At 47.2% G+C, this 26,856-nt stretch overlaps 1 protein-coding gene across 1 annotated transcript in view; it reads right to left on the bottom strand.

The window, feature by feature from the left end:
* Positions 1-302: 302 nt before the first annotated feature.
* Positions 303-26,856, bottom strand: part of LOC147709382 (calpain-2 catalytic subunit-like) — a 213,799-nt gene continuing 187,245 nt past the window's right edge. Inside the window, exons 19-21 of the mRNA XM_086927965.1 lie at positions 3,354-3,470; positions 1,373-1,431; positions 303-876 (exon numbers count right to left, since the gene is read on the bottom strand). Of these exons, the coding sequence (XP_086784091.1) occupies positions 853-876; positions 1,373-1,431; positions 3,354-3,470 (200 nt within the window). The 3' untranslated portion in view covers positions 303-852. The remainder of the gene's footprint in view (positions 877-1,372; positions 1,432-3,353; positions 3,471-26,856) is intronic.

Genomic DNA, 26,856 nt, shown 5'->3' with positions numbered 1-26,856 from the left:
GGCATTTAAGATTTCCTTACCCGTGTGCCTTGTGAAAAATGGCAGACCCTAGCAAAAAATCCAGTGATTAAATAGGGTGAGGTGGCACCATTGTGACCTGGCAGCCAGTCTGCCTAGTCCACAGAGCTCAATTTATGAATGCCAGGGCTCAAGGTAATGCTCAGGAGGTCACTGCCGCTTGCACTACCAATGGGATCTGGCATTATACCACGTCAGTATTAAAGCTCCCTACTAACACACTCATATAACTGCGACAGTTCCAGGCCACCCAAAGCTTTAAGAATGACCTAGAGGCGCAGGAATTATTTTAAAATATGTATTTAATTGGTAAACTGTTTGCCCCGCTCAAGAAATAGACAGATGGTGCTACCATGTGGTAGACGGTCATAAGTAAGTGCGGTGTTAATAAATAAGTTCCAGTAATCCGCACCGGCAAACACCAGCAAAACATTCACTAATTTAGCACTGCTGCTCGGCTATCATAAACCCAGTGGTCCCCAGACCATAAATGAGGCAGGCTGGAACCTCCCACAATTCACTGTAGTTAGAGCCTGGTGGGAGAGTTCTTACTTATGAACCTTAATTTTATGCCATGTGGACACTGTTTTACAGATTTTATTGCTTGACCAATTTTCCTTTTTTTTTCTTCTTAAACTAACCGTTAACTCACTAATATAGAAGGTTGCCGTAAAAATAGCCCTAGTTTATAAAGGACGGTATAAAACCTAAACATTCCATATACACATATTTAAACATATATATATTTTCTCTATTTTTTGCATAATAAAAATCTTTGACTCCATGAGATAAACAAGTCTTCAGCCGAGGTTGCCGCTCTTCTGTGCTTCCACCTTACATCATGGTCAATGTCAACCACTGCAGGGATAAAGGAAAAGGGAAATATTTAGGATAATACCCACAAGTATGTACTTCATTTAACTTCACTCACTCTCTTGCCTTCTCAGAACCTGTGGCTCTTGCCAAATCCCTAGCGCTTATGACTCTGGATCAGGAATGCCTGGTGATCTCACAAAGGCAGGGCCCCACACTGCCTCTTTGGCCATGGTGCCATGGTTTGCTAGGAGAGGGACTTTGTGTGTTTAGACATGGTTTGATTGGCTGGCTCCTAGGTACTACACCTTTAATAGGCGTGAAAACTACAGCAGACTATCCCAAGATCCACTGGCACCTGCAGATATGGAAGTCAAAGTTCCTTGCATATTCACGTGCTCAATGGTCCATATCCTAGCTGATGTGAACTAATCAGAGAAAAGCCTCTAAACCCAGGAAGAGTAGCCGGCCACCCAAAAGCTCCCTATCAAGGTTTGGAAGTAAAGTTTGATAATCTCAAGAACATGGCATTCAAACTTACATTGAGGAAATCCAACGGAATAGTCCCAGTTTTATCCACGTCCAGTTTCTTAAACACTTCTGTAAAACAGAAAAAAGCCAGTGAGCAAGTATAAAATGCTTCTGTGCAAGACCACCATTTGGAAAATGATCTTCTATCTTTACATAAGGTCCTTTACGTTTAGGTTATGGTTGGAGGTCACCGAAGTGCAAGACTAGTAAAAAATCATTTAACACAAAAATGGTTTGGTTTTTGAAACCGGTTTTATTTCAAGAATTTTTTTTTTTTACTGTATATGCACCCACATGCTCACGTGGCACTCATACAGGGGATTCTGGCGATGTACAGGTCAAGAAAATGCTGATTGGTGATGGCAATTTTCTTTTCGTAATGTGTCAAGCAGCTTCCCAAAAGTAGAATATCCACCACCCTAGTGTATCTTTTACTCCACCACCTTAATTCAGAATGCTGCCGACTATTATTTTCATAGCAAAAAAAATAAAAATCGCAAACATTTTAATTTGGCCAATTGTATATGCAGTATTTTTCTCTAGAATCAAATGCTGATTTCTAGTGCGTATATTACGAATGGGGTGAGAAAAATACCCTCCTCTTGCCAAACATTTGAAGTTTCTCAATGTAACAAGGCCCAGATTTACTAGCACATTGCACCACCGAAAAGTGACGCAGAGGAACACATCGATATTTACTTTTCCCAGTGCAAAAGGAATTTAGTGCTGGAAATGTGTCAATTTTTAGTGCAAAAATTATTTTGCGCTGCTTTGTACCACTGTGCATAAATGTGGTGTTACAGTGGAAACGACCATAGTTTTTTACGCAAATCCTGATCTACTAAGATGGCTAGACTGAGCATTTACGTCAAAAATGTCTAGTTGAATCAGGCGCTAACAAGGAGAAATGCGGTCATTAGTCTGAAAAACCTATGCACTGCATGTGTGCAGAACTTCACATCAGATATCTACTGGATTAGACCCTTCTATATTTGTATAGGCATAGTCACTTGTACTCAAAGAGCATGCTTCAAGCCCACATCCTATGCTAGACAATGCACACTGGCCTGTGACAGAAGAAGACCGCAGCAGCAGCAGGCTGGTCTTCAGATGTATGGCTTCTGCATAGGCTTCCCCTCCACCCCCCCTTTAAAATGCAGGACAGCAAATTCAGTTGATCTGCCCCCAAGGGCCCGATTACGATCGCGGTCAGATGCCGCAGACGGGTGACCGTCCGATAATGAGTCAACGGTACCAGCTGCTCTATTATGATAGGGCTGACATGCAGGCAGTCGGAAATGTCCTTTTTCTACTGCGACTTGCGCTGTGACCCAAGAAAAGGGCAGTAGCATAAGCAGTAGTAGTAAAAGGCACTTAGTGCACATCCTTGCACTGTGTGCCAGGCTGCTATAGGTGATGTATCCTAGTTCCTCCTAAAAGTTTAATTTTCAGTACTTGTATCCCATCTTGGCCTGCTGTTTGCACCATAATCCCGTGTTGATGTGCATCTCTAAGATAGTTTATAGATCTGTTTTCTTCAATGTATATCCAGTTAACAACTGTGTTGTCTGAGCTTGCAGAATGAACATTGCTTCCATTACTTACCGGCAATTGCATTACACATGTCCTACTTTGTTAATCTCCATTACGGCCCTCCCTCCATTCCGGTTGTCAGACCAGGTCTATGGCAGCTTGGTACGTACAGGAGTTGCGGAGAGGGCGGGCCTTCTTATATTGGTACAGGTGTGTCTGAGGCACAGGAGCCTCATTATGTAATGGAGATAAGTTGAAGGGATAAGGAGGTAATGCCTTTAAAGTGTATTCACACATTTAGGTGATTTTACAATTGTGACACATTTTGTTCTTGATCAGTGATCAAATGTCTGAAACAACTGTTCTGCTCATAAAATTCATACATTTTATAAAATAAATCATAACCAAATGTTACTCACAAGAAGAACTTTTAATCTAACGTGACAAATCCTACTTACTGAACATAAATTCGAGGCGAATGAGGCATCGAACAAAATTATCGAAGTCGATGTTAAGATCGTCATCTGCAAATCGTGCAATAACAAGTTGGTGCATGGCGCAATCTAACTTAAACCCTGTAGAGTAAAAACAGAATACATTTATTACACAGTATTAGGGTAGACATATGCAAACATCAGAGGTGAATAGGCACTACTTGTGTTTTCGTTTTATGTTTTAAGTAAGAGGAAAGGTTATTTGACTGTAATCCCAGTTATCCATCATGAAACTCTTCATTGAAAACTAGGACAATTGAACACTCCCACTCAAATACAGGATACCGGAGCAATTAAGCAAGATTCCATATTGCAGTTGTGTCTACAGTTTCAATTGTTTTTTAGGTCTCGTCCTATTCCATTCCGCAAGTGTTGTAAATCAACGGCGATTAGGTTAAGCATTAGCAGAAGACATACTTTGTTTAACTATTATCGTATCAAATGTGCCGACTCCATTTTGCATTTGTAACAGCCATTTGTATGCCATACATTGCCATGTGCTAGTCATGTGCATTTGTCCTACCTCCTTGTCAACTATGCCAGAAGTCTGCCCGGCAACAGGCTATATTTAACCTTCCCCGCTTCTAGCATGTCCAGTAGAGTTAATAGCCGTTACTAATTAGTTCTAGATGTGTTTACTAGTTTCTGAAGACTGTTAACTCCGCCCATCTATGGATTGTGCCTTCCAATAGGTCCTTGTATGGTTATGAAACTGCTCTTGTCTTTTGTACCGCCTTCTTTTGAGCCCCCTCATTGTGTATAAAAGGGGCCATGTGCTTCAGTTCGTTGTACTACTCGATACAATACTGAAGGGTGTTGTGTGGACTGTAGTACAACCTTTAAAGGTTTAATAAACTTTGCTTTTGTATTTTTCTAGTTTCATTGCCAACTTCTTCGTAAGCTCTGAGGACTCCGTGCAGAGAAGGGCGAACCCCTTGCACTAAGTAGGCCTAGCTGAGGTTTGCTTACAACACAAGGAATGAATAGGACGAGACTATAGGGGCTAAAATAAGAGCTAAACTAAGCTCTGAAAAAAGCGGATTTCCAGAAGTGCATGTGGTCTCGTGAACGCGCTTCTATCCGCCTGCCTCGCATTACCACATGAAAGCCACACACACTTCAAAGGCTCCGCTCCCCGCCTGCACTTCGCACTCTCCGACTTCCCCTCCCACGGCCGCTCTTCCCATTCACGCGCTCGTTACCATTTGCTCCCGAGCCGCATTTCTCCTCCCCCCGCTAATCACAGCAGTGCCAAGAGCTTGTTGTTTACAGGAATCCTCTCTACAAACTAGCACATTTATTGCAGCCATAGCAAGTATCTTTAATTTCCAGGAGGTTCGTAATGTTCATGTTTGTAATTGTACTCCTTGCTCTACTGAAAATACTTGACAGCAGAGAGCAAAACAAACTGGACTCCAGGAATTTTACAATTTCTAAAGCGGACTTCATTTACTTATTTATTTAATGTGCTTTTATATAGCGCAAACATTACCTGAAGGTGTCCTTCCCCTCCCTTGTTCCTCCCCTCCTTCCCGCGTGCACCATGCAGTCCTTCCGCGGCTCACTTCTTTTCCCACATTTCTACCTGGGCCGCTTCTAATCCTGTGACCACCCTCTCCACTTCGCTGTCTCTTACTCCAAGTGGCCTGTCTCTTTTCACTCGTTCTCTGACTGCCTTTGTCCCAGTGCCTCCTGATGAACACCACCACACACGTCACTCTCTTGACCTTCCTGCGCTCCTTCTCTCCTACCGCTACGCCACTCCCCCTCACTATACCATTCCATTGCACCTACTCCTCTACCCCCCCGCCCCCAATCTCTGGCTACGCCTCACTTCTTCCACATCATTACTTCCCCAGCCCTCCCTTTGGTCCCTCTCACCACCTGTAAGCATCTTCAGGTGCACTCTTTTCATGCCCTGTCCTCTCTTTCCTCGTGTACCCTCTAGAGCAGCACTCTCTTTTATAATGTTCTCTCATCCACTTTCTACACATCACTTCTCTTTGCCTCCCATTTCTTACAATATTCCACCCTAGAGTCCTCACCCGTCACTCTTTCTATCCTACCCTTCTTACGCATCCACATTTCATTCTGGTCTCTCCTCCCTCTACTATTCCCTCAGAAGCTTTTTTCCTCCTCCTTCCTATGCTCGCTCCCTCACCCTTCTCCCGCCCTCATTGCCCTTCACTTCTCCAGCCTCCGTCCCATCCTCTCATCCTTATCTCATTGTTTTCGTCCCCTCCGCCATCGTCTCTTCTGTATCTTGTTATCTTCTCCACTCGCCTCATTTTCTTTATTTTCTCTCCCTATGCTTATCCATCCTCATCTCCTTCTGTTCTCCCCACACCTCTTTCTCATCTTCTGATGTTCTTTCCTCGCCTTGCAGCGTCCTACTTCCCCTCTTCCTGCGTAAACACCTTCTCTTCTCCACATCGGTTTTATTCTCTCCCTGCTCGTCATTTCTAGCATGTTTCCGTCCCCACCGCCATATGTTCACCTCCACCTCGACCTCGCACCTTATTTTCTTCAGGACAGTCTGGATGCTTCACAGCTCCTCTGGCCTCCCTGCCCCCTCCCCCCTGATCTCTTTCTTGCTCCTCTCCTCTCCAGCCTCCTTTTCCTCTATAGTCTCTTTCCACTCCCATCTCTTTTGAGTCTCTCTCTTCCACCTACATCCTCGCCCTTATCTCATCCACCCTCTTCTCACCACCTTCCATCCTTTTCTCCTGGTCCTTCTATCCAACTATTTATCCTCTCACCCCCATCTCTTTCCTGCCCGCTCCCCATGCTTCTCCATTTCTTCTATTTTCTTTTCTCTCTCCTTCCCCAGCTTCTGCTCTTTCTGTACTCTCCCCTCGTGATCCTGCCTTATCTTATCACCTTTTAGTTCTCCTCCCTCCATCTTCCACTTTTTCCATCGATGTTCACTCATCTCCCCGCACCCTTCTCTCATCTTTAGATCCCATGCCATCTCCCACTCTCCTTCCCCCTATCTAGTCTTGTGTTTCCTAGAACTCGCAGGTATTCAGAGGGTAGGAGGCTTCTGAGTTTCTAAAAGCACTTTGCACTTCAGGAGGTCTAGCCCACACAAGAACAGTCATCCCCCTTGAAAATCATCCTTCATGTGCTGAATCGCGACTCTCCAGTTCAGGCGTGTGTGCTCTCTAGGGCCCAAGCATGATTAATTGTTGGCAAACTGGCCTGACCCCTAACTAGGCTAGTGACCTCTCTGTGACAAAGAGCCATGCCTTGTGGACTACCATATCCTGTACACCTGTGCTTGCATACATTCAGTTCATAGTGGGCACATCACACACACACACTGCACCCTCACACCCCACACACACTGCACCCTCACACCCCACACACACTGCCCCTCCCCACACACTGCACCCTCACACCCCACACTGCACCCCCCACACACTGCACCTTCACACACACACTGCACCCTCACACACACTGCACCCTCACACACACACTGCCCACACTGCACCCTCACACACACACTGCCCACACTGCACACACTGCCCACACTGCACCCTCACACACTGCCCACACTGCACCCTCACACACTGCCCACACTGCACCCTCACACACACTGCCCACTGTGCACACCCTCACACACTCTGCACACCCTCACACACTCTGCACACCCTCACACACACCCTCACACACTCACGCACACCTTCACACACTCACGCACACCTTCACACACTCTGCACACCCTCACACACTCTGCACTGGAACATACACTCCAAATACCACACAGTGCCACATATTTACACTGCACTCAATGCAACATACACTCCAAATAGCACTCAGTGCCACATAATTGCACTCCACATAATTACACTGCAATCAATGCAACATACACTCCAAATACCACTCAGTGCCACATAATTACACGCCACATAATTACACTGGACTCAATGCAACATATACTCCAAATACCACTCAGTGCCGCATAATTACATGCCACATAATTACACTGCACTCAATGCAACATACTTATATGCTACATAATTACACTGCACTCAATGCAGCATACACCCCAAATACCACTCAGTACCACATAATTACATGCCACAAAATTACACTCTACTGAATAAAACATACACTCCCCATATTACCACTCAGTGCCATATAATTACACACCTCATACTTACACTACTCAATGCAACATAGATACACTTTATCTATCTATGGCCCTCACTCTGTCTATCGATCGCACTCACTATCTATCGCCATCACTATCTATCTATCTATCGCCCTCACTCTATCACCCTCACTCTATCGCATCACCATAGCATCACTCAGCACCACCATAGCATCACTCAGGGGCACTACAACATCACTATGCGCTACCACAGCATCACTGTACGCCACAGCATCACTCGTCGCCACCACAACATCACTCAGCGCTACCACAGCATCAATCTGTGCAACCATTCAACAACTGGTTCAAATATGTTATCTCAATGTTTCAATCTTTATTACAAATGTCACAAAAAGATGTAAATTCACTTCTGTTATCAATCAATCAATCAGTGACACTTATAAAGCGCGCTACATACCCGTAGGGTCTCAAGGCGCTGGGGGGGGGGGGGGTGCCGCTACTGCTCGAACAGCCAGGTCTTCAGCTTCTTCCTGAAGGAGAGGTGGTCTTGGGTCAGGCGCAGGTCGGACGGGAGGGAGTTCCAGGTCTTGGCGGCCAGGTAGGAGAAGGACCTTCCTCCTGTAGTCGCTCTTCGGATGCGGGGGACGGCGGCGAGGGCGTGGTTGGCTGATCGGAGGTGGCGTTGGGGAGCGTAGAAGTTGACTCGGCTGTTGAGGTAGCTCGGGCCTTGGTCGTGTAGGGCTTTGTGTGCGTGGGTGAGGAGGCGGAAGGTGATTCTCTTGTTGACGGGGAGCCAGTGGAGGTCTCTCAGATGTCCGGAGATGTGGCTGGATCGTGGGATGTCGAGGATGAGTCTGGCTGAGGCGTTTTGGATCCGCTGGAGTCTCTTCTGGAGCTTGACGGTGGTCCCGGCGTAGATGGCGTTGCCGTAGTCCAGTCGGCTGGTGACGAGGGCCTGGGTGACGGTCTTCCTGGTCTCTGTGGGGATCCACCAGAAGATCTTCCGTAGCATGCGTAGGATGTTGAAGCACGCCGAGGAGACGCTGTTGACTTGCCTGGTCATGGAGAGGGAGGAGTCCAGGATGAAGCCCAGGTTTCGTGCATGGTCTGTCGGTTTGGGTGCGGTGCCCAGGGCGGGAGGCCACCAGGAGTCGTCCCAGGCGGAGGGTGAGGAGCCCAGGATGAGGACCTCCGTCTTGTCCGAGTTCAGTTTCAGGCGGCTGGTCGTCATCCACTCGGCTACCTCTTTCATCCCTTCGTGCAGGTTGGCTCTGGCGGCGGCGGGGTCGTTGGTCAGGGAGAGGATCAGCTGGGTGTCGTCGGCGTAGGAGATTATGCTGAGGTGGTGTTTGCGTACGATGGCCGCGAGGGGGCTCATGTAGACGTTGAAGAGGGTGGGGCTCAGGGATGATCCTTGGGGGACGCCGCAGATGACTTCGGAGGCCTCTGACTTGTACGGTGGTAGGCGGACTCTCTGTGTTCTTCCGTCGAGGAAGGAGATGATCCATTCCAGCGCCTTGTCCTGGATTCCGATGTTGCTGAGGCGCCGTACTAGGGTGCGGTGGCAGACCGTGTCGAATGCCGCGGAGAGGTCTAGGAGGATGAGGGCCGCTGTTTCTCCATTGTCCATCAGGGCTCGGATGTCATCGGTGGCGGCGATGAGGGCGGTCTCGGTGCTGTGTTTGGCTCGGAAGCCGGACTGTGAGGGGTCGAGGGATCCGTTCGTCTCGAGGAAGGCGGCCATCTGCTTGTTGACGGTCTTCTCGATGACTTTGGCTGGAAACGGGAGAAGCGAGATGGGGCGGTAATTCTTGAGGTCGGTGGGGTCCGCTGTTGGTTTCTTGAGTAGAGCGCTGAGTTCGGCGTGTTTCCAGCTTTCAGGGAAGATGGCGGTGTCGAAGGAGGTGTTGATGATGTCTCGCAGGTGGGGTGCGATGACAGCGTCGGCCTTGTTGAAGACGTGGTGAGGGCAGGGGTCGGTCGGTGATCCGGAGTGGATGGAGTTCATCGTGCGGATGGTGTCTTCGGTGCTGATCGGGGTCCAGGCGTGGAGGGTGGTGGTGGGGGGGGGTGGCTGGTCGGTCGTGGTGTGCGTTGGTTGGTTGTTGAAACTGCTGTGTATGTCCGTGATCTTGTTGTGGAAGTATGAGGCGAGGGAGTTGCAGAGGTCTTGCGATGGGGTGATGTCGTTGTTTCCTGCGCTGGGGTTGGAAAGCTCTTTCACGATGTTGAAGAGTTCCTTGCAGTTGTGTGCGTTGTTGTCCAACCGGTCCTTGAATGCTGTTTTCTTGGCGGCGCGGATCAGCTGGTGGTGTTTCCGGGTGGCAAGTTTGTAGGAGGTCCTGTTGTCCGGTGTCGGTTCCCTTTTCCAGACTTTCTCGAGGGCTCGGCAGTTCTTCTTGGAGCTCTTGAGTTCGTCGGTGAACCATGGGGCCTTCTTGCTGCCGGGTCTGCTAGGCGGGGTCCTCAGCGGGGCGAGTTCGTCCGTGCAGTTGCTGATCCACTTCGTGAGGTTGTCGGCGGCCTGGCTGGGGTTCGCTGAGCTGGCAGGAGGGTGTTGGCTCAGGGAGGTGGCGAGCTGGTCTGCTGTGATCTTGTTCCAGCTTCTGCGGGCGGTCTGTTGCTGGTGTTGGTGGGTCGTCGTTCTCTTGAAGGTGAAGTGGACGCAGCTGTGGTCCGTCCATTGAAGCTCTGTGGCGTGGCTGAAGTCGATGTCTGTGCTGGATGAGAAGACGGCGTCGAGTGTGTGTCCGGCGAGGTGGGTGGGGGTGGACACCAGTTGCTTGAGTCCCAGGTTGGCGAGGTTGTCGAGCAGGGTGCTGGTGTTGTGGTCGTTGTTGTTCTCCAGATGGAAGTTGAGGTCTCCCAGGAGGATGTAGTCAGCGGAGGGGAGGGCATGCGGGCTGACGAAGTCGGCGATGTCCTCGCTGAATTGCGTGCGTGGTCCAGGGGGTCGGTAGATCAGGGTGCCTCTGAGGGTGGTGTTCGGGTTGGTGTGGATCTGGAAATGCAGGTGTTCGGCGCTGGTCAGGGTGTTGTCGGTGCTGGTCGTGAGACGGATGGTGTTCCTGTGGATGATGGCGATGCCTCCTCCCATCTGGTTGGCGTTTCGGTCCCTCCGGACGATCTTGTAGCCCTCTGGGATAGCGATGGCGATGTCGGGAGCTGAAGAGGCGTTCATCCAGGTCTCCGTGAGGAAGGCAACGTCAGGGGCTGTGGCGTCTAGGAGGTTCCAGAGTTCGATGGCGTGTCTGTGGACGGAGCGGGTGTTGAGCAGGATGCACTTGAGGTGGGTGCTGCTGGAGTTCGACTTGGCGGGTGCTGGTGCGGGGCTGGTCCGGATGCAGGAGAACTTGCAGGCGTGGCAGCTGAAGGGTCCGTGGGTGCTTCTTGGAGTGGCTTGGTGGCAATCTGGGAGTCGGCCGGTGTTGAGAGCGATGAGGGTGGCGGCTGAGTACGTCAGGCGGGTAGGTCGAGGTCTTCGAGGTCCAGGGGTCCTGGCGCTGGTCGCGATCCGGTCGCGGACGGGCGCAGACGGGCTTACCTTTGGCGCGCCTTCGGCGCACAATCGGCGCGCCCGCTGCGCGGTCGCACGGTCGCCATTTAAGGCGAAGTGCGCGGGTGGGCGGAGCAGCTGGGAGGCGGGAGCGGGGAGGGTTACAGAAGGCAAAAAGGGGCGGGGACAAGCGGCGGTGGCGGGAAGGGAGGGCGGGGGGCGTCGAGGTAGGCGGACAACAAGGAAGGAGGGCAACACGGAACAAAAATTAAAATACAGTGAAAACAGGCAAAAATGCACGCTAAAACAGGGAAAAAAACAAGTTTAGCTCAAACAAGCACAAAGAACCGTCAAAACAAGGAAACCACTCGCAGCGGCGGCAGCCGGCAAAACGAGGCAGCAGCGAGGCAGAGGGCGGCAAGGGGCACACGCAGCAGCTGGTGGCCGTGCGGCGCGGGGGTGTCCCACAAGTGGGTCACACTCACCTGCGTCGCACGGTCGCCATTTAAGGCCAAGTGCGCGGGTGGGCGGAGCAGCTGGGAGGCGGGAGCGGGGAGGGTTACAGAAGGCAAAAAGGGGCGGGGACAAGCGGCGGTGGCGGGAAGGGAGGGCGGGGGGCGTCGAGGTAGGCGGACAACAAGGAAGGAGGGCAACACGGAACAAAAATTAAAATACAGTGAAAACAGGCAAAAATGCACGCTAAAACAGGGAAAAAAACAAGTTTAGCTCAAACAAGCACAAAGAACCGTCAAAACAAGGAAACCACTCGCAGCGGCGGCAGCCGGCAAAACGAGGCAGCAGCGAGGCAGAGGGCGGCAAGGGGCACACGCAGCAGCTGGTGGCCGTGCGGCGCGGGGGTGTCCCACAAGTGGGTCACACTCACCTGCGTCGCACGGTCGCCATTTAAGGCCAAGTGCGCGGGTGGGCGGAGCAGCTGGGAGGCGGGAGCGGGGAGGGTTACAGAAGGCAAAAAGGGGCGGGGACAAGCGGCGGTGGCGGGAAGGGAGGGCGGGGGGCGTCGAGGTAGGCGGACAACAAGGAAGGAGGGCAACACGGAACAAAAATTAAAATACAGTGAAAACAGGCAAAAATGCAATGCAATGCAATGTTATTGGTTTTTCGTCACAATAAAATACAATGAACATAATCTTCACAAAAGTTATTTACAAAAGCCATTGCCATTATAAAGGACAGTAACTTTTATTTAAGTATTAATTATTAAAAAAATAAGCCATTTTTATTTGTAATATCAATTCATCTAAGTCACAAATACAACACATATTGCATTACAAATTCTATAGGTGTCATATTTGCGAAAGTTAAAACTATTGGCATTGTAAATGACAAAGCTATTAATTTTGCTATTTTCAAAACCAAAACATAAATACAAAATTTGTCATTTACAATAATACCAATAGCTCAAACTTTCCTAATGCAAGACCTATTGCATTGCAAATGCTTGTTTAATTTGAAAATAAGACAATCATCATACAAAACGCACTACATGTAAACTAAGCTGCTGGGAACCCTTGTTACAAAATCGTTCTAAAGGGAAAATGAGGAAAATTGAGTCATAAGCAGCAGTCTTTTGATACCGATAAGTGACACTGTGCCTTCAAGGGCGACTGAAGCACAACTATTGAATTGTGCTCTGCGCGAGCGATTGCTTCATTTCGGTTGGCATTGTGATGTGGCTATCGGAGGGGACGGTAGGTTGTTAGGGATGCCACTGCAGAGTCCCATGAAGGAGAGCTAGGAAGTAAGTAAATACATTTCCCTTCCCCATCATGGGATCTCCATTGTTAGTCAGACACTGTGATTTCTGCGGTTCATCCCTCTAAAAGACCAACACGAAACAGTTCAGAATGTTCATGTCATCAAAGACATTTTGAATTAATTGAAGTGAAATAAGGTGGCTTAACTCACTTGACCCTCAGCTCTTGAATTGTATTCCGGACATGAAAGACTTTCCAGTGAATGGATCTCAGGTTTACCACTTGTGAATACTGATACACCGGGATCGATCCACCAGTAAAAGGACTGTATCGACATGGCTAAACATGTATAAAAATTGGAAGGTATCTGGTCCGGGGAAGGTGTTTACTGAAGGAGGGAGTCATCCTAGACCCATCGCTGCTCTTGGAGTCATCCTAGGCCCATCGCTGCTCTTGGAGTTTCTTCTGAACGATGAAACCTTTGAGTTTTCTGCCAAGAACAGGTTATTTCTGTGGCACCAGAATGAGTGGGACTGTTTAATCCGCAGAAGAGCCGTCTATACTGGTCTACCAAAGCTAACATGAACGCTTAATTGCCATCGTGTTTCACTGCAGTATTCTCTGGCATACTAAAGTGACCTGGGACCCCTGGGCTGAGTCTGGATACCTCGGCTTTACTGGATAGCAGACACAGCAAACCTGTCACATCAATGGAGATCAAGCTTTTTTCCCCATGAGCCAGTGTGCCCACGCTAGATAATGACGCTAGCTAGGCTGGCAAATGCTAGTGTGTATTTGGGGATGTTTAATCGGGCTGTCCAGTATCAATCTCGATCAGACCAAATTAAAATGGTGGTTTCTGTCCTGTAAAAAAAAAAAAAAAATGCCCATTATTGACAACTCACTTATTCGATCATGCCAAAAAGGGGTGGTGATGGACGGAGCATCTGAATCAATCAAACACTCACACCCAGTCAAGAGATCTGGGTATAGCCATGTCTGAACTGGGGTGGCAGAGTGGGCTAAAGAACGGGGATGGATTAAACCCCGTTAATATACAAAATAAAGACCAAAAATTTTAAATGAAATTACCCCAAATTCTTTCAAATTTCATGAGTGATCGGACACCTCTGAGTTTGGCAAGAGCATGCTCCATAGAATGAATTTCGTTGACCAGTGACCACCATTTCATAAAAAGAGGGGTTTTCGGTGAGATCCAAGCTTGGGCAGCAGTTAATTTAGCACATGACAATAATATAGTAACTAGAGCTTGCTGAGGAATAGTAGCAGAGTGTATATCTAATAATACAGTTGATGCCGTGAGAAAGGGCGACCTGACCAATTTTAGTTTCAAAATCTTGTCCAGGGCTGACCAGAACTCAGTCAGAGCCAGACAAGAAAATAGCATATGCTCCAAGTCTGCCTCTACCAGATCGCATTTAGGGCATTTTGTACGATCACTAGAAGAAATATTTGTAGACCACTTGGAGATCTTTTCAGGTGTAAGATATAGCATACATGTAGTTTTAAATTGCTGTAGTCTTAGGCTAGAATATTGAACGAGGTTATTAATGTTAGAAAAAGAAGAGGCAATCTTGTTAGAGGTTATATTGAACCCCAATTTAGTGCTCCATTTCTCCGCTAGTTTAGAGCAGTCACTGATTTTATAAGCATTGAGACACCAATAACCTTTGCTAATTAAAGATTTATTCTTGAGCGAGTAAAAACAATTCCAAATATCGGAATCCAGGATTTCACGTATTTTCATCTTACGTATAAAACAATCATACATTTGAATATATTTAAATCTCATTTATGCCATGAGCAGACCATATATTTACCATGCAATCATTACAGATCCCCGGCAGACCCGGATTGCCCCATAACAGGAATTTAGGATGAAAAAAATAAGTTTTACAGAATGCCAAGATATTAAACCAAATCTTGGCAGAATCTCTGGCAGTCTTGAATTTCACCCTGTTAAAATAGTTGGGGTCATTGACTCTTAGCAGAAACATATTAGAGTCCGAATTTAACAAAGATATGAAAGTAAAGTTGAGTGTCCGTATTAAGCAAGCAACGTACACGACAGAGAAAAGTAGCCCAGAAATATAGTTTGAGATGAGGGAAATTGAGCCCCCCTTTATCTAAAGGACCTTTAAGTAACGCCATGGACCTTCGGGCTTTCCTGTATCCCCAAATAAGGCTCCCATCAAGTTTCTTAAAAAAAGAACTGCTAAGTGATAGAGGGATGGACCAGAATAAATAAAGAAATTTGGGGAGTACTTTCATTTTAATCAAATTAATCCTGTCGATGATGTTAAGAGGAAGCTTATGCCATTTTTTTAAAGACAGGACAATTGCTTTTAATAAAGCATCGTAATTAATTGAGATGACTTCACTGATTTTAGATGAAATTTTGACACCCAGATAGATGACAATCTTGCAGACCCCAGAAATTGCTACCACCGGTTTATAGTTTACAACTATTTGTGTTTGGTTTATATTTAATTTATATCCAGAAACCGCTCCGAATCTTTTAGCCTCAGACGTTATCCCCTATAAAGCCTCTACAACATCAGTGGTGTAAATAGCAAATCATCAGCATAAGCGGTGATTTTCAGGGAATCAGGGCCAGAACTAAAAGGAATGATTTCAGGCTGTGACTGTAAAGCATAGAGAAAAGGTTCAATTGAGAGAGCAAACAGTAGGGGTGACAGAGGGCTCCCCTGCCGAGTGTCCCGAGATATGGCAAAAGTGGAGGAAGTCAAGCCGGCGTAGCTGATTCTTGCTGGAGGGTTATCAGATAGAGCTCGAATCCACCTGACAAATTGGCCATTGAAACCGATAGTGGTCCTTACAGACCAAAGATAATCCCGCCCCACTCGGTCAAAAGCCTTTTCGGCATCCAATAAAATCATACCGAGTGGAGTGGAATCCGTCTCAGCTATGTCAAAAGCGGTTATAGCCATATTAATATGGGCTGTAGTATCCCTTCCAATTACAAACCCGTGTTGCTGTGGATTGACTATTTTTGGTATATGTGGAACCAATTGAGTGGCCAAAACTTTTGCAAATATTTTAGCGTCGGTGTTTATAAGTGAGATGGGTCGATATGACCCACACTCATCAGCAGGTTTACCCTTTTTCAGAAAAAATACCATTTTAGCAATATTCCAGGAGCTCAAAGCTTTCCCATTTTCACCGATAGATCAGATAATCTGAAGAAAGAGAGGTAGTAGTTCATCGATACAAATTTTATATACCTCTACTGAGAGAGTATCTTCCCCTGCCGCTTTTCCCGAAGGTAGAGAAAGAATAGCTTACCTGATCTCTAGCTGGGTGATATCGTCAGACAATTGATCTAGCCCGGGTATACCTCGGTTTTCTTTGATATTACTGTCTAGGTAATCCTGTATTCCGGCTGGACTGGGATAATTCTCTGGAGTATATAAAGTACTCTAAAACTCACTCCACAAATTGTTCTAATATCAGTGCCGGCTGGTCTAATATGATGTTATTGGAGCCTCTGAGACTTTTAATCAGGGTATTAGCTCTATCGTCCGTGACTTTATAGGCCAGAATTTTCCCAATTTAATCTCTGCTCTCGTATTGAAAAATTTGGAATTTATGTAGCTTCGCGCTGCTTTTTTCCCTAAGTATTGTTATTAGAGTCGATTTTAAATGCCCTAATTTTAACCCTAATTTGACCACACTGAGAGAGTCTAAACGTATAGCTTCAGCCAATAATAGTTCTTGTGATAAAATATTAGTAGTCAGAATTTTATTTGTGTTACGACGCTCGAAGTTCTGTTTGAAGACAAATTGTTGGGTAAACCCCCTAATGCTGGCGTTACAGGCGTCCCAGACTGTAGTGCATGAGGTGGAATTGAGATCGATTTTAATAAATTCTATGAGATGTGATTTGAGCTGCGAGATAAACCCTGTATCTGATAAGTGCCTGGGCCCAGATGGATTGGTGGAGTATTAAAAGTGAGCAAAATTGGATTATGATCTGAAGTGATCCGTGGGCAGATCTCGATAGAACTGGTGTTCACTACACTGTCTGTGGCCCAGGCCTTATCAATACGGGAGCATAGTTTGTGGGGTGCAGAATAGTAAGTGTAACCTGCAGTGTTGAGATGAATGCTACACCAGATGTCCCTGATATTATGAATGAGGCCTATTTCTAAAATCGAAGCTCGTGATTTGCACAGACGTTGAAAAGCACCCTGTCTGGTAGTATCTAGATAATACATTATGCAATTGAAATCTCCCATAATAAGGAGTTCCCCTTCCCAGTCCAAAAGTTCCATATTTAGTCGATCAAAAACGGTAGCATCGTCAGAATTTGGCCCATAAACCACACAGAATACGTATTTACACTTTTCAATAGACATTTGCACAATAGCCCATGTTCAGTCTTTATCAAAGGCAGTTTTAGAAGTTTCTGCTCGGATTCGTCTGTCTTTGAGGATAGCAACCACTCTGATTGAGGCATTTAATCCAGAACATATTATGACATCGTAACCCAGTTGGCCCAATAACTTCCTATCTTTATGGGCGATATGAGTCTCTGATAAGAAAACTAAGTGTGGATCATACAGTCTAGGCTCTTCTTGAACAAGTCGTCTTTTATTCTTGCTATTAAGACCCACAACATTCCAGGCTATACATCTTAACCGAAACATTCAAAAAGAATAATGCCGTTTTTATCATTCTGCACAAAAAAACCCATAAATGTCTCCCCCCTACCAATTTTAACAAATCTCCTTCTCGTGTTGCTTTTTTCAAGAAATGTTCCCCCCACGCAAGACCACCCCTCGGAGAACCTAAAAAGCCCACCCCTCCCCCTACTCCCACTCCCCCCTCGGGAGGGGACACACCTCTGCCAGAGGCTAACCCTACTACTGAGTACGAGACCGATGATAATTATACAAAGTGAAGAACAAAGTGATGAAAAAAAGAAAAAATAAGGAGAGATCAGTGCGAGCAAAAAGATCCAAAAAGAAACAGAACAAGATTAAGGGATGGGAGGGGAGGGAGAGGAAAAAAAAAAAGAAGAAGAAAGGAAATAGCAGATCTAATCTTTTAGACAAAATATCTAAGCCTCTCTTCCCTTTTAATTAAGCAAATTTTGAGAGCGCAGTCTCAGCTTCCCTCTCGGCCGTCAAAAAATATGTATGGGCACCCTTGATCACCTTAAGACGAGCAGGCTCTTGCAGGAACACTTGCCCCCCCTTAGATTTAAATGGGTCAATGAATTTACGTAGCTTCCACCGTCTATCCATGGTAGCCTTGCTAAGATCAGAACGAACAAAAAAAGACAAGTTCTCTATTGTGACAGGAGAGTTAGGGCGTGCTTTCATCGAGACTGCCTGCCTTAATAGAAAGTTACCAAAATGAATAAGAAAGGGACGGGGGAATTTGCTCTCCTTGTTCCTCTGAACTAGGGGTAAACGGTGTACTCTCTGGAGTTGGGAATCCCAATCCCAGTCGGATACATCTGGGAATGCCTTCTGAAATATCTTTACAACATAGGCCCTTGAATCTGACCCTTCAGCTCCTTCAGGTATGCCAAAGAGTCTCAGATTTGATCGTCTTTGGCGGTTTTCTAAATCTTCAACCTTCAGCTGTAGGACATAATCTGAGCATCGTGCTGATTCAGAGTAGATTCTGTGCAGGCTGACCCATGTTCTATATTTACTACCCTGTGTTGTAGATCCTCAACATCCTGTGAGATCCCCCCCAATTTGAAAGTCATCTCTTGCAAGGAGTTTTGTAGCTTGCTGTTATCTTCACACAGCTGCAAAAAATGTTCTTGTGCCTCCTGGCGATGACTGGTTAGAGTTTGTAGAGTAATATCAAGGGGCGAGATACTAGCCTCTTGTTCTCCCATCGTGGCTGAAGCAGGAGCTGCGTTTGATGTATCAGATGTCATAGGTACAGACGAGGATGGGGGAGTAGAAGTTATTAAGATAGAGGTGAAGTTGGTATTGTTTGACATTGACTCGCTTAAGGAAACCGCTACTATGGGAGGGGTTGAGTCAGAACCAACAGGTGCTAGGAGTGACTCGGGCAATAGTGTTGGAGAAATAATATTCATAGAAGGCATTGGAAGAACATTATCATTGTCGTTGGGAGAGGGGCCCTCCAGTGGAGCAGAACAGTCTCTAGAGGAATCGAGGTTCGTAGGGCTAGTACCTGACAGTCGCAAAGTCCTATTTTTCACGAGTCCCTTTGCCTGTATCCATTTCCTGAGAGGGCTTTTTTCAATAAGAAGAATCTTCCTGGGGCAGAGACTGTGATTAGGGCCGGCATGTTCGCAGTGGCAAGGGCTTTCCCTCTCTTATTTTTAGTCTTTATCTTTAATTTAGCCTGGTCTCTTCTGTCTGCCAAAAATTTGACTGTATCTAACGAGGTATTGGTGTATTCTTCATCGAAAAGCTCCTCATACTCCTCATTAGAGCCATCGTCACAGACCTCCTCATCCCCCATGGCTGATGGACGAGCAACAGGTGAGTCAGTTCCACCCACAGTAGGTGTTAATATTTTCTTAGGTACCCTCATTGAGGGGTTACCTGAATCTGAGCTAGCCGGGATATGAATAAGGGTATAACCACCCTCTAAATTAGTAGGCTCCAGGAAAATTGTTTCCAACACCGGGACCAACACTGACCCCTCCTCCTCAGGCCCAATACCTTTAATTTTGTCCAGGTCCCCCCTCTGTCCCATGGATGTCAGTCTCTTTGTACCCTGGTTGAGAACCTTTAAAAGGGACTATCCGGACCCAGTGCCGGGTCAGCAGTATCGGCCACCAAGGACCTTGTTGGTTCAGCAGGAGTGGCAACATTATTGCTTTCATGAGCTGCAGATGTAACAGCTACATCGCTTACAATGCCGCCTTTGATAGATCCAGGTAGCTCATTCTTTGTAGCGCCCTTAATAACTGAAGCTTCCGAGAATACGAGTATAGGCGGCCGGAGCACTTGCTTACCCAAAGGCAGTGAGTCAACTTTTCCAGGCTATGTGATCGACATGCTTGTAACGGCTGCCAAATCGGTAGAAGCTTTGGCCGTCTTGATCGCGATAGTCGCTGTGAGCGCTGAAGGAGCAGCCTCCACCTCTACCGCAGCATTCTTGTTAGCACGGATCGCTCGAGGCACATTTTTCGGTGCCATCTCCCCTCGAAACACTTGTGCAAGATATTCTGCAGAGGGAGCCGGGGGATCCGAGATATGCAGCAGCGGCGGCGGTTCCAACACCAGAACCCGCCGCGGCCACAGCCCAGAGCAGCTGAGCACCGACCAACCGCGGGATCGCGTGACTAGCGATCCGCAGGGGGTTACGGAACAGCCACAGCATCCGCCGCACCAACCTGATAAAAAACCGAAGTGGCCAGTGCAGGTATTGATTGAGCCAGGACAGAAATATCCGGTTGGATTACAGATGAGCTACTTTTCTCTGGTTTTAACGCTCGAGTCCTTTTTAATATCTTTTATACGTTAAGTTTTATATCTTGTATCTCACATCAGGTAGCTCCATTCTGCGTTCTCCCAAAAAACGCTAAAAAGAGCATCTTCTTAATTTCGAGATAGCCATAGTAGGGAAAGTAGGGAGCCTCCAGCTTGGCTACCACTCCTCAGCGTCCTCACTCCGCTATTTTGGACCGAATCCCTCACATTCTGATTACATTTCGAGAGTATGCATGTCTCAGACACAGACCACACACCTTTTTCTTCTTTCTTCCTGCAAAAGGAAGGGACAGTTTATAAACCGCAAGGTATCCCGGGTAGAAGTTCTGGTACAAATCACACAAAAAATTAACAAATTCCTACCGGAAAGCCCTAGAATAACACTGCTTTATTGAAAGACCATTAAGTATAAACCAAAAGAATGTTATTTGGTTGAGTTTCCAGGTTAGAAAACTGAAAACAAAAATGGGGAAGAGCCTTGTGCTCAGGAATCCTAATCACTAAAATTCACCTGAAATATAAAAACTGATGGCCATAATAGGCTATTGGCACCCTTAATGGGATAGTGTCAATTTCCAATTCCCTAGAGTTGCAGCCTGATATCCTCCATTTCCTTCATTTTATTGCCTTTTGTAAAATGTTTCATTAAAGAGGTTTGCCAGCAACTTAGTTGTACTCCAATAATTGTATTCTTTTATACTACTTTTTAGATTAAAGGAAGAAACAGCAAATTGCTATCAATGCAGCCTGCAGGCAAATTAATTTAAAGTTATCATATAAGAGAACGAAAATGCTACTTAACTTGTAAGCATCTGTTCACATTCTCTGCATACTCCTGCCATCTAGTGTTGGGCTAGGATGTTTGGAAATTGTTTTTCTTAAGAAATCTTTCAAGTCATAAGATCTGCTGTGACTCCTGTGGCCCACAATGTGCATGGGTACAGACTCCATCTTGAGCTGTTTGAGGGTTGGATGTCTGATCTGACCTAGTCTCTGTATGAAGGTCCGGCCTGAGATGCAGCTTCCAGTGAGAGGCTGATGGATATCTCCAGGAGCATAGAGTATCACAACTGCCTGGCCAAACTGGGAGCTACCAGACTCAGCAATAGAGATGCTTGTCTCCTTTTTCTCACCAAGTGTGGGAAGAGTGGCAGAGGAGGAAAAGCATAGGCAAAGATCCCGGACCCTTTCTTCTATAGATGAGGGTACCACAAGGTGAAGTTTGTGCATTTTGTCTTTTCAGAGAATAGGCCTAATTGCAAGTTGCCCCAGTGCTGGAACTGCCTGTGTAGGACTTGCAGGTGACGTTCCCACTGATAGACTTGTGGATGCGTCCTGCTGATCAACTCTGCAAAGTTGTTGCTCACCCCCAGAAGATGTTCCACAAGGAGCTGTATGTTGTGGTAGACAGCCTAATTCAAAATCCCCTGCGCTCATGCTGAGAGCTAGGGAGAGTGTGCCACCCTTTTTCTGTAAGTAAGACATGACCGTCATGTTGTCTGTCTTGATGACAACTATCTTCTTTAAATGAAGAAGGCTTTGAGGTCTAGGTGTATGGCCAGCAGTATTAGGTAACTGATGTGGTGTCCCTGCACACTCATGGCGTTGAGATGCACACCCCAGCCTGTAAAGGCAGTGTTCTTTGTAATGGTCACCTGTAAAATTGGTTATGAGAAGGGCCTCCCTTGCAACAAATTGCTGTTCCCTCACTGCAGTGAGTGATTGACTAGAACACTAAATCCTCCCACTGACCCTCAACCTAGGACTAATGCCTTGAGTTAAGGCGCATGTGGAGCCCGGCATGTGGTACAGTACAGATGAATGAGGCCATCATCCTAGGCCTCACAGTACTTATAGTGAATCCAAAACTGTGGAGCAGAAAATTACTGCTTGGTGTGGGCTAGGCATTGCTGCCTGTTGTCACTCTTAATCAGCTAGACATTGAAGTAGAAGACAATGTGAGTGCCCCCTTTCCACATCGGCAACTATTGCTGCAAAGCACTTGGTGAACAACCTTGGCGCCGTGGTGACCCCAAACAGAAGTACTTTGAATTGGTAGTGATGTCCACTTACCACAAAGCGAAGGCACCGGAAATGGGCAGGGTGCATGGTATGTGGAAGTAGGGGGCCTTTTTTTTTTTTTAATCTGTGTTGCCTGAAACAGGCAGATTTTAAAATTCTTTATTAAACAGTGCTCATCATACATTGAAGTTGATAGGTGAAGAAAGTGCACAATATAGATATATAGACAGTAGCAAAAGCAAGCAACATTGAAAACAAGACATTGGCAACAATTAAAGACTTTTCAGTTAAGCTCCCATTGACGGTAGACAGAAGAATCGCAGTCCCTTATTGCCTAATCTCTTCGAGTTCAATATCCCCGGTATGTGCGCCAGTTGCCCCACATCTTTTCCTATTTCTTAGGGCAGCCTCTGCTTTGGTAAATCAATTGTTCTGCCCGTTGGCACCAATCCATGTCATAATTACTGTCTTCAAGGCGGGGCGTTCCGCTATGCCCCAAGTACTTGATATGTTTCGCTTGGCACCCGCGCCGCCACCATAAGCCAAATCATTTGGCACCTGGGCCATGTGGTCTCTCCTGTTATGGCCAACAAGAGCCATTTTAGGTCCAGGGGGACCCCAAGGTCAAGCACCTGAGCCGTCCTATGAACCAACATGACCCAGTAGCTTAGAATCACCGGCCATAGCCAAAGAATTTGGAAAGAGGTGCCCTCCTGCCCACAGCCTCGCATTTGGGGGCCTTTAAGGTCTGGCACAATCATGTAATCTCCTGGTCAGACCCAGAGGGATGACGTCCAGCCACATTGTCATGTGGAAATGTTGTAAAAGGATGCATTTGTTTAGATTAACAACAAAAAATGTCTGTGGGTCAAAAGGAATAGGAGTTCAACTGTGTATACAAATGTGTGGCACTGTGGGGATGGAGTTGGAGGAGTTGGAGGAGTCACTACTTAGAGGTGGAGCCACCTCTGCCCTTCCTCTGTTTTGATTTGTTCTGCATTCCGTCCATCATTTGTGTGTCTTTTGCTTTCTGGCCCCAAGTATGCCGTGAATGCCTAGACTTGGGTCCCTTGCTCGCTTTGTCACTAGATTCAAGCTAGCCTGGCTGATGAGGTGTTACCCTGAAACTGGTCCCAGGATGCTTGTTTCCAGTTCAAGGAAGACCTTGCTTGGCCGTTCAGGCTGGACTGTTCCCATGAGGCACAGGGTCAGGACTGATTTGCATATGAATGGGTCTGAACTGGGGTGGCGAAGTGAGCTATAGGACGATAATGGATTCAACCCAGATCTGTGACTGGGGTGGGAGGGGGAAGTGTCTGAAAAGGTTCAGCACTCCGCCCATCATCTTTGTGTTTGCATCATAAAATGTGCAGCATTATGCAGCAAAATTTGCCTTTGCTTGCTGCAAAATGTAGCTAATCCTGCAGCATAATTTGGCCTTCTCCTGTCACGTAATTCCAGTGGCCCTGTTTATAGTACTAGGAGGTCCCAGCCTGTGGCAGAAAGCACGGTGAATATGTAAATCATTATTTTAAAATAGTATTTCACATAGTCTAAACTAGGCTGCTGCTAAACGATGCACTGTTTGAGATAAAACAAGTTGCGAGGGGGTGGTTAAACTGAGAACAGCGAAGAAGAATGACAATGGAAAAACACTAGAGACAGCAAGAGCACGAATGGTGCTGATGGACCTGTTAAAGACACCTAAGATTGAGGTGGAGGAGGTCCCGCGGGGGAAGGTCTAGAGGGAGGTAGCAGATATCCACACTCCCGACATTGCAATCTTGTGCCAGGAAGAAACCGATGTGGAGGCAGAGACCCCTCTCCCTTCTATGGTCATAGGAGTACAGCTATAACATGGCAGATGAGGGGTTTTGGGCATCCTTTGTAATCAGAGAACATGGGGAGACTACAATACATAACACGCCTAGGAGGGTGGGTGGGTAGGGGAGGAGTTTTTGGCAGACATTTTTGGCATGTTTTTGGCAGACATTTGGCAGAGTTGCAATAGGACCTTCGACAAGATGACTGTGATAAAATTGTACTGCAGGGTAGGATGGTGTACTGAGTGAGTAGGGAGGTAGAGGTACCTCTTTTAAAAAAAAGAATTGCACCAGCACTCAATGCCAAAGAGAATAGATGATAATGATATTGTTAATGGAGAAGGGCAATTTTTTTTAGCAATATGACCTTAACTGCACTGGGACTTCTACAAAACGGTTAGTCTCAATGACGAAATGCTTAATAAAATGTGTTTTTAAAAAACAAAAATCAAAGTAATACAGCCATTTTTAGGTCTCGCTAGACGAAAGCAAAGCGAAGCTTTGCTGTCTAGGGAGACAACTAATGTCGCCGCTTTCCGGGGAATGTGGACTGCAGACTGTGACGAGCTTGTCCTCCTGGAGATTGTAGCTCGTGAGCGCGCACGTCGCGTCGGCCTGCCTGATATTCCCATGCACAGAAAGTCTCCCGCACGCATGCGCACATTCACACACTGCATACACACACACGCACCCCCCTTAAAGAAAGGCTCACGCACGCATGCGCACATACACACACACACACGCACCCCCCCTTAAACAGACACACGCGCAGACAGACACACGCACGAACAGACACACGCACGCACAGACACACTACAACAGACACACGCGCACACCCCACCCCCACTCACCTCACCCCTCCTCTCCCTCAACACACTCACCTGTTCTGGCGGTGCTCGGCGGCGGTTCTGGCTCTCGGGCGGCGGTAGCGCTTTGAGGGGCTCTCTCACCACATGAGAGCCCCGCCTTCCCCATGCGCCCGGCCGCTCTTCACCCGGTCCCCCATCTCGGGACCGGGACTCGATCAGGAGCCCTCGGGGCTCCTCGGACAGTGGCTTTACTCTCGCGCCGCGATGGGGGCGGGACTTCCGGTTGGGGCCGCGCTGCGATTGGCCGGCTGCCCAACCGCTTCCGGGTCGTCGCAGGCAGCGCGGCGGCCCGGCGGGAACTTGTTAGGGAAGTTGTCAGTTATGCGATCAACCGGCATTGCAGGGTCAAAACTAAGAGAGATCCCACGTGAACACTGACAGACTGAGTCTCAACGCAAACAGCTGGAAGAGTCAGCTGTCACCCTAAATCAGCATTACACAAAAAAAACTCAGCCCCACTGTTTGATTGCAATACAGTACATGAGGATTGGTGCAAGCTGGCAGAGATGGAGACATAAGTCACGACTCTGAATCCCCTTTACACGGAACATGCTAAAGATAATGCGCTTTGTTGAGGAAGCCCGTAAGACAAATGTTTGTCATGCTATCTTACATAGCTTCAAGACTGGGGTGCCTGCTGCGGCCTCGTTGTGTGTGCCCGGCTTGACATTGACATCAATGCTCTGCCCGTAGCAGGTGGGGGCGGGCAGAGGACTCCTGCACATCACTGCAGCAACTGCCCAGAGCAGGCCTGCCTGCCGCAGTGTGGGTGGGAGAGGGAGGCTGCGGCTTCCCGTAGTGTGTGCAGGACGCCGGGTTTCTGCTAGCTGACGCTTCGGTGCCCTGTCAGGTGCATGAAACGATAAATAAATGCAATTACTCTTCAATACAGAGGCAACGCTGGCACAGAATGGCAAAATGTACCTGCTGCGCGTCCCTCCTTCTCTCTGCTCCCCTCAGCAGCGTCCAGAAGCCTTTGGTGGCTGAAGGACCCCTGTCATCCAGCCATACCAAGGGGGCTTTTTGGTGAGTAGACTTCTACCCCCTTCCAGTACACGGTGGCTTTGGTGAGTAGACTTCCGTCGACAATAGCCTCCCGGCCTGTACCTACGTCACTGACACGTCGCTTCCCGTGTCTTCCTTCTGAGCTCCTTCTCGCGCACCGCGGATGTTCCCGTGAGTAGGTCCCCGCCTAGGACAGCCACTTGGCCTAGATCAGTGTCATCGATATATCGATTCTGGCGGCTCCGTTCGATGATCGCGTATCGTCCCTATTGCAAGAAGAACGGCCACGTTGGGCGTCCGTAGCAACCACTCTGTATCACGTGACCACCATATCATGCCACCTCGTCATGTTTTCGTCTGTATTTCGATTCCCCGCGGAAGACAAGGCATTGAAATACTACTGCATTTCGCATTTTAGGATAATACATATTTCGATTTCTTTCCAAAATAGATATGAGGGAGGAATAGACATATAGTATGTGCCGTAAATTGAGGGCTCAGAATATCTCTTTCCTGCTTCAAGTAAGCGAACGGAGGTGTACAAAGTTAAGCTTAATAAAAGTTAGATTTTTGTGCCGCAAAATAACCGAAAGCGTTGAAAAACGGGATAATCAACTAATCTGACTCAAGTCATGGACTATTGGGGTACAGTATATTTTGAATACTGGATAATGCGCTTTCCTTACATATTAGGACCAGAGATGTAATTGCAAGTTATCCTGGTGTTCCATGGTTGTTGGTAAATTGGTAATTAGGTTTGTATTTGCTTTCGAGAAGAAGCTCAGAAATACAGCATTTGACACGGTGCTCCAGTTTACTCTCTTGAGCGACTGAAATACAGAGAGCGGTGTTAACCGTTTAGCAGATTTTGGTGCTCCTGTTGGAACCGTTTCTCTATAAAACATTCTGAACGAGGATTTCAATTTGGACGTTATGAACAGATGT

The sequence above is a fragment of the Lissotriton vulgaris genome, chromosome 6 (genome assembly GCF_964263255.1).
Source record: "Lissotriton vulgaris chromosome 6, aLisVul1.2, whole genome shotgun sequence".
Lineage (NCBI taxonomy): Eukaryota > Metazoa > Chordata > Amphibia > Caudata > Salamandridae > Lissotriton > Lissotriton vulgaris.
Note: the sequence above shows the minus strand (reverse complement) of the source record. Positions and strands in the feature narration are given on the sequence as shown.